This window comes from Silurus aristotelis (genome assembly GCF_946808225.1).
Source record: "Silurus aristotelis genome assembly, chromosome: 1".
NCBI lineage: Eukaryota > Metazoa > Chordata > Actinopteri > Siluriformes > Siluridae > Silurus > Silurus aristotelis.
The window spans coordinates 26,362,747-26,371,212 of record NC_139574.1 but is presented as its reverse complement, the minus strand read 5'-3'; the positions used below and the strand labels follow the sequence as shown (position 1 = coordinate 26,371,212).

Below are 8,466 nucleotides of genomic sequence, written 5' to 3'. Positions count from 1 at the left end.
TTTCCTTTCTTTTTTTTTCTTTTTTTTTTTTTTTTTGCTAATGCTAGGTTAGATTGGTATAATTCCAGTAGATACCATAGACCGAATGATAAGTAACATTTCATACGAAACCATGACATGAACTTCACTCTCACCAATAGGAAAATGATAAGCTGTCAAAATGTTAATAATTTTAAAGCGGAATAAAAAAATATTAAATGAATAAATGCATGAATAAACAAACAAACAAATAAATAAATAAATAAATAAATAAATAAATAAATAAATAAATAAATAAATAAATAAATAAAACTCAAATGTAACTAAAAAAAAATAGACGTCAGACAGGCAACCAGCGATCACGTGACAAGAGCGGCCATTAGATCACGTGACAAACAACGTGACTCGCTAGTTTTCCATTGTAAGTTGCAGGAGTCCTAGAAACGTTTGAGTATTGCTGAGAGGCGTCCGCGTTTCAGGTGGGTTTTTTGAAGGAAAGATAAATGATCGAGTGAGTTATTTGCAATGTAATTGCCCGGTTTGTCTCGGATGAGTGTTATTTTGATGGTGGTATCAGATTAGTGGGAGTATATGCTGCGCTGAATTATTTAATACAGCTAACTCGAGTAATCTCAAACAAACTCAGGTTAGGATTTCAGATTACCGATTTCATTTCCTAGCCGAGTATCTGACACCAAGTGTTTGCTGTGAAGTATAAAATGTTGCACTGAAATTACCCTGGTCAGCTCTTGCAGGCTCGGTCATGTGATGTTCTTTAGAATAATGGAGTAGTAACAGAAAGCAAAGCTCCTTTGGTAAGTTGTTAACTAACAGTGTCACTTTTCATGCTTGAAGCTTTAGAATGATGAAGGCATTGCTGCTTGCTCTGCTCCTGGCTGTGTGTTGGGAGTCGGTGAGGTCCAGGGGCTGCTCTTCATTCTTCTGCAGGAAATCACATCGTGTGAGTGCAGGATCTATTGGACCAGACCCTGGAAAACCACTCTTCCTCAGTCCATATCTGGAACAAGGCAAGATAGACGAAGGTACGGGTCTGGTATAATACATGTATGTGTTTAAGATTTTTACTCAAGATCTATCTATCTTGTTTTTTTTTTCCTACCACAGCTGATGTTTTACAATAAATGTGAAAGACAAGATCAAAGGAACAAGATCTTGCTTAGATTGCTTTACTCTTTATGGGCTCATGTCATGACATGTCACAGTTGCTGACCAAAAGGAAGTTAAAAGCAAAGTGAAGAGATTTAAATTTGGTTGTCAGTGTTTCTCTGAGCCAGTTCTGCTTCCTTATAGTTTATACTGAAAGCTAAAAAGCAGCCTGTTGTATAAATCAGGGCTGAGCTGTAAACCTGAAGACTTTGAACAATTTTCAGTATTATATTATACAATTTCAGTTATTGTGATGTACATATATATATAATATTAATATACTTGCTAGTTTTCCAAGAAAAGTGGAATGAATAGATGTTAAGGACATTATACGAATATTTTTACCTGGTAAATCTGGCAACCTAAAAGGTTCTTCAGTTTGTCCCTATAAAGGAATCCCCATAAATAAAGACCAAGACTGGAACCATTACTGATCCAAATGACTTTCACTGAACCCAGCTGAATATTAGGGAATTATGCAAATCATAATCATTGTCATAAAGTGCAATAATAGTTGCCATTTTAAAACTCATACTTGTTCTATGTGCTTATTAAAAAGGCTGTTTGTCTGCCACTGAATAAAATATAAACACATTCTGTTATCTTGGCTAACAGCTAGAAAGCTGAGCTTGGTGGGCCCTTTACCTGGTGCGAATGTGAAGAGTTACTCTGGCTATCTCACAGTCAACAAAAGCTACAACAGCAACCTCTTCTTCTGGTTCTTTCCTGCACAGGTACGACTATAAGTTTATATAACACACAGCATTAAAGTCATGTTTTTTCTTGTAACTTTGGAAACTATATTTTTCACAGCATAAATATTTAGAACACTGGTTTCAGGTGGCTAAATTTCAGAATTAGTTATTACAGTACCATTTGAATCTCACTGACTCTAGACTTACAAAAATGTATGTAAAGGTTAAATAAATTTTCTAAAGTGCCTTTCAAAACATTGCAAATTAACATGATAGTCATTTACAGTGTAAATATATAAATAAATAAATATAAAACCTACAAATAGAACTTAAACAGGAGCGCATTGTGACTGTCCCAGTCCATTATAACTACACTTAAAATATAATACCAAAAATTACAAATTATACATTTTAATTGTTAATATTTATGACAAATGTGCATTTACGGTCCCACACCAATAACCTATCCCTCCAACTAACCCAGATGAACATTTATTTATATATATATTTCTTTTATTTTATATATATATATATATATATATATATATATATATTTCAACAACATGGTGCAAACATTCCTTAAAGATTCTGACCCTGTTGAGTTCAAGTTCACTGAAGAGCAATAAACTTATTATAATGTTCATGAAACCAGAGAAGACTTTTGCTTTGTGACATGCTGCTCATGCTGGAAGTAGCCATTAGAAGATGATGACCATGAAATTGAACGATTGATTGGTATTTACGGGTCCAAAGTGTGCCAAGAAAGCATTCCCTATGCCATTACACCACCTCCACCTGAATGGACTGTTGACACAAGGCAGGTTGTGTTCATGGATTCGGTTGCAAGTTCTGATCCTGCCATCTGTGTGCCTCAGCAGAAATTGAGATTCATTAGAACAGGGTGCATTTTTCCACTCTTCCGATGTCCAGTGCTGGTGACTCTGTGTCCAGTGCAGCCTCAGCTTTTTGTTCTTTGCTGACAGAAGAGAAACCCTGTGTGGTTTTCTGCTGTTTTAGTTTATCCCTTTCAATGTGCATTTTGAGATGCATTTCTGCTTAGGTTTTTCCATCTGCGGAACTGTTGCCCACTGGATGGTTTTTCTTTATTGCACCATTCTGAGAAAATTCCAGATACTGCTGTGTGTGTGAAAACCCCAGATCATCAGCAATTCATGTCGAAATCATTGACATCCCCTTTTCTATTGGTTGATGTGACCAGCCACTGACCAGAATGTTTTATTCATTCGACTGCTGCCCCCTGATTGGCTGATTAGATAAGTGCATGCATGTGTAGGTGTACAGGTTTTTATAATAATTTTTATTTAAATTGCTTTGTAACTGTATGTAGATTATTGTTTTACGGAGCGTTTTGATGTGCAGATTAAACCAGAGACTGCTCCTGTGCTGCTGTGGCTGCAGGGAGGCCCTGGAGGCACGTCCATGTTTGGCCTTTTTGTGGAACATGGACCTTACTTTGTCTATAAAAATCTCACGTGTGAGTACATGTCATATGACACCATTATTGGTTAGTGCTGTTGAATTTGTTGTGGGTCATATAAGGAACTGTGTGATGTATATAAATTTAAAGCACATTACATTCTAGTGTTTTTCGTTAACACATATCCTTTTTCTTCTTCAATTTAAGTGGGCTACAGGGAGTTCCCCTGGACTTCCAGATACTCAGTTCTGTACATTGACAACCCAGTAAGTTATTCCATTTCTCTGCATTCGATTCAAGCTTCGTTGCCCAGCTGATGTTTCCTTAAGGTTATTGTTATGAAATTACTGTCAAATTAAACCAATGTATTTAAAATCAATCACTGCGACCTTTGTGTAACTATACATACTCCATCAGGTGGGCACTGGATGGAGTTTCACTGATGACGATCGAGGCTTTGCCAAAAACCAGGATGATGTTGGCAGAGATCTCTACAAGTAAGCAGACCAGGGATGTTTCTGTATTATGAAGACTTTTCTGTGCAGATTCCGGTTTAAATTATTTATTTATCTTTACATCTGCTGTTTTTGCTGCATTGCAGTGCACTGCTTCAGTTTTTCCAGCTTTTTAGTGAGTTTCAGCTGAATGAATTCTACGCCACAGGAGAGGTGAGTGGGAAGACAGCTCTGTTCTCCTCTCAACCACCTAATCACAGTGATAACAGGGGCACTCTGTCATATACTGCACTGTCTTTTCTTTGCCACAGGTTTTCATAATCTTTTTTTTTTTTTTTTGCCATTTCCTTTGCGGTGTAGTCCTATGCTGGAAAGTATGTTCCAGCGATTGGCTACTACATCCACAAGAATAATCCTTCTGCCAAAGTGAAGATCAACTTCAAGGGAGTGGCAATTGGAGATGGTCTCTGTGATCCTGAGGTGGTGAGTGGACAAAAAAATTAACTTTAAAGCCAATGATTTATTAAAGACCCCTGTGTGAGGGTGAGAGAGAGAGAGCGAGAGTGAGTGTTGACATATTTCCAGTCTGATTACTTTCCAGTCTGATACAAAGTTTCTATAGCCAAGAGTCTTGAGTAGGTCTGAATTCATTCACTATTCACTATATAGCACACTATTAGGACTATAGCCATTTTATAGTGGACATCTTGTTTGATCTTCTTTTGATAGTTCAGTGTTCTTACCCATAATGCACCATAAAGCCACAGCAAAATAGCAATTTATTTGACCCCAAAATGAACTTCTATCAATGTGGTTAACCTAAAATGTACATCTGAAACTGGCAAGATCTTGCTGGTTCATTTCATGCAGGAAAATACTGGTGTCTGCTTTTTCAATCTGCCTCATGAATATGTGAAAGCAGGTGTAATTTCAGATAAAGCACTGGATTCTGATGTGTGGTTTTGTTTCTTTCTTTTAGATGGTGGGAGGTTTGGCAGATTTCCTGTATCAAACAAGCATGGTGGATGAGCTGCAGAGGGAGTATGTGCAGCAGCAGACAGACGCTTGTGTCAAACTCATCCAGCAGGAGAAATGGACCGAAGCCTTTGAGGTACACTTAGTAAAATAGCACCTCCTTGATTTCTTGCTTGTCCTGTGCTGAAAACCATAGCTGATTTGTTCTTATCATTGATTGGACTACAATTTATAGTAATGAATTCTTTTTCATCCACAAAAAAAACCTGCTTTCTCTTTCTATTAGGTTTTCGACAGCTTATTGAATGGAGACCTTGCTCCTTATCCATCATTCTTCCAGAATGCTACTGGGTGCACAAACTACTTTAACTACATGCAGTGTCAGGTACAGAGAAATGTTGATCCCACCATGTTCTGAGAAATTAGCCTTAATGTTTAGCACATGACCCAGAAGAAGAAATAATAGAAAGTAATAGTCTTAACTATTCCATAACACTTTTTACTGAAACCTAAACCCCTTTGGTGTCACTTGAAAACTTCTAGAAATAAGGTATAAATAAGATATTTCATGTTATTTAAGTTGATCAGTGGGAGATATTAGATAGTTCTTGGGATATTAATAGTGAAGCAACCAAATCTCGATATCTTGATCATTCCAGAAGGCATTTATTGCTATTTGTGTCTATTAACAGCATGGGCTCTATTCTATCTTTGTGAAATGTCAACATTACCGTATTTTCCAGACTATAAGCCGCTACTTTTTTCCCACGTCTTGAATCCCGCGGCTTAAACAACGAAGCGGCTAATTTATGTATTTTTTTCCTGGGTTTTTTTCGGTTTCACAAACTTCAAGCCAAAAAACTGAACCCCATAACATTAGACCAATGAAATTTTCGAACAGAAACGAAAAAATGCACCTTACCTGTGTTCTGAGCTGCACGGCATCGGGGGAAAAAACGACGATGCCAAAAGATAAACTCTCGAGAGAAATAGTTGTGAAAGGAAGGAGGAAGACAGTGAACAATGACTTTCTTGGTCGGCTACTGTTTAGATACAAGCCGTTGTAGCGCGTTGAGTCTGGGTGAAGGGAGACCTCGCTAACTTCAGTTGCAACAGAAATCATATAAGCACAGACAGGTTTCCAAAACTCGTGCTTTTTTTATTTTTCTTGGCAACAACGTTACTGGTTAGTCAAAAAAAACTTAGAAATAAGCATCAGAAAATAATAAACACATAATCCTCATCTTGCACACATGCAGTAATACCGGGAAAAATGCAGTGCCGGTCTTTTTCCAAAATACCGCTCTGCTCTTAAAGGAAACGCAACATATTTCACCTGTTACACCGTGTGTAACGTGTCTTTCGTTAAAGCCTGTGTAAAGTACATTAGTGTAGACTAAAGACCTGCCGCTTATATGTGTGCTTTATAGTCCGTAAATTACGGTAATTGTAGGTCTTGATGGCTGTTGTTTGTGTAAGAGGTTGAAGCTGTTTCTTCAGCTTACATGACTTAAAAATGTTTCATTAACCAATAATTGAATACAATTATTAGCTCATGCCATTGTGAATACACATTTCTAGCTTGTTGTAATATCGTGGGATTTGGAAATCTGTTTTGCTCATAAACGATGAGACTTTTTGCAACAAGATGTTTTTTCATCTTCATCGCAAACTGCTGGAACATCTCCTAAATTGCCTGGTGCAGTGGTTTAAAAGTGGACTGAATTAAGGCACTGTTCCCTTTATTGCACACGTCTGGTATTGTTGTACTGCTTTACATGTAAATTGATAATGCATTAGTGCAATTGCTTTCCCACAGTGTCTGAATGTAATCATGGTTCTTCGTTCTCTGAACAGGAGCCTGAAGATCAGGAGTACTTTAGCAAGTTTGTGACACTGTCTACAGTGCGAAACTCGATCCACGTGGGCAATCTGACCTTTCACGATGGCTCTGAGGTGGAAAAACATCTTCTCCAGGATGTCATGAAGTCCATCAAACCCTGGCTTGGTGTCCTTATGGACAATTACCGGGTAGGAAAACGCAGAACCGCACTAAGCTACCACATAGTGCTGCTTGCGTCTCTATAGTATTTACACCAATAATTGCATTGATCCCGATTTCCTTTAAACGCCTTAGTCTTGAGTACTTCATACCACACTGCAGGGTTTCACTGTCTCCTGTTTGTGTGTAGGTGCTGATGTACAGCGGGCAGCTGGATGTGATCGTAGCAGCTCCACTGACTGAACGCTTCCTACCCACGGTGAACTGGAGCGGGGCGGATGCGTATAAAGAAGTTGATCGCTTCTATTGGAAGCTCCAGCCAAGTGACACTGAGATAGCGGGATACATCCGGCAAGTGGAAGAGTTTTACCAGGTAGGCACCTTTTTTAAAACCCAGGGAAATATTTAGGGCAGGGATTCTTCTACAGAAGGCAAACATTAAGTTAAAATGTTTTAATTGTATAGTACTTTTTATAATAGTAGGCAAACTTTTAAAGACGCTTTAAAGAATGTATCTGGATGTAGATTTTGTTCCTGCCGTGAAATCATTCTCTTCTTGGACACCGGATAGTTGAATGTATTATCATAGTCATTTCAGTATCCCCATGTAGATCAGTAAAGGTAAACCGTACTTTCAGCATTAAAATATTGACATGAGCACAGTATCTTGAGTATAAACGTTTTTGTGGGTTTTTTTTTTTTGCTAAATGTAAATGTTTTACATGCGACCATTCACATGAAATTTCTTGACAATTAAATACACTTCTTTTTCTTCTGTTTTGAAGGTAATTGTAAGAGGTGCAGGACACATTTTGCCTTATGACCAACCAGCAAGAGCTTTTGATATGATAGACAGATTCCTCTCCACAAAAGGATTTGCCTGATTTTCTCCACATGGTGTTTGGAATGTTTTTAATCACATGGTTTTGATTTATCACAGCCATAACTGTTAATTCATTACTCATTATATTAGAATCACCATCAAATAAAGCAGCGTTTGTCTGCTTGACCTTTTAATGATGCTGTAAATGATTGTCAGGGAATGTACAGATTTGTTTTTGAAGTTAGCTTTTAAATAAAGTGATTTTCTTTTTTTTCTTTTTTTTTTAAACATCTGTTTGGGTACTTTTTTGTTTATTACAGTGCATCCGAAAAGTATTCAGTCCTTCACTTTTACCACAGTTTATGTTACAGCCTTATTCCAAAATTAATTAAATTAATTATTTTCTTTAAAACTCTACAAACAATACCCCATAATGACAACGTAAATGTTTGAAATCTCAAAAAAAAAAAAACGGAAAAAGAAAATCACATGTACATAAGTATTCACAGCCGTGTGTGTGTGTGTGTGTGTGTGTGTGTGTGTGTGTGTGTGTGTACATCATCACAATGATTTTGTTTGATTTGTACAGTCAAACGGACTATGTTGTTTGTTCAACGATCCTGTCTCTGTATGTATTGTGTAAGCATTTTTTGCTTTCATCCTCCAAAGCTGAAAGCGAATGAGAATTGGCATCAATAATTAGATAAATAAAACGATAACAAAATAAAGACTGCAAATCGTTTATTTAAATTTTTTTTTTTTTTATTGCAATACAGCACAACTGCAACGTTTAGTTCTACAGAGTTATGTATTGTGGTGCCACCTAGCGGTTCAATGTGTAACCTCAAATAATCTCTTGTCCTAAATCTATTTTATACCCACTGTATATCTTTGCTTTACAGAATAAGTTGTAGACTAATATATCTCCACAA

At 37.1% G+C, this 8,466-nt stretch overlaps 1 protein-coding gene across 1 annotated transcript; it reads left to right on the top strand.

Moving 5' to 3' along the window:
- Positions 1–328: 328 nt before the first annotated feature.
- Positions 329–8,262, top strand: cpvl (carboxypeptidase vitellogenic like). The gene is made up of 13 exons (XM_083562692.1): positions 329–458; positions 835–1,022; positions 1,762–1,880; positions 3,222–3,336; positions 3,487–3,545; positions 3,697–3,776; positions 3,881–3,947; positions 4,095–4,217; positions 4,714–4,845; positions 4,996–5,094; positions 6,567–6,740; positions 6,902–7,084; positions 7,497–8,262. Exons 2-13 carry the CDS (start codon positions 842–844, stop codon positions 7,593–7,595), a joined length of 1,431 nt encoding a protein of 476 aa, XP_083418818.1. The 5' UTR covers positions 329–458; positions 835–841; the 3' UTR covers positions 7,596–8,262.
- The last annotated feature ends 204 nt before the right edge of the window (positions 8,263–8,466 follow it).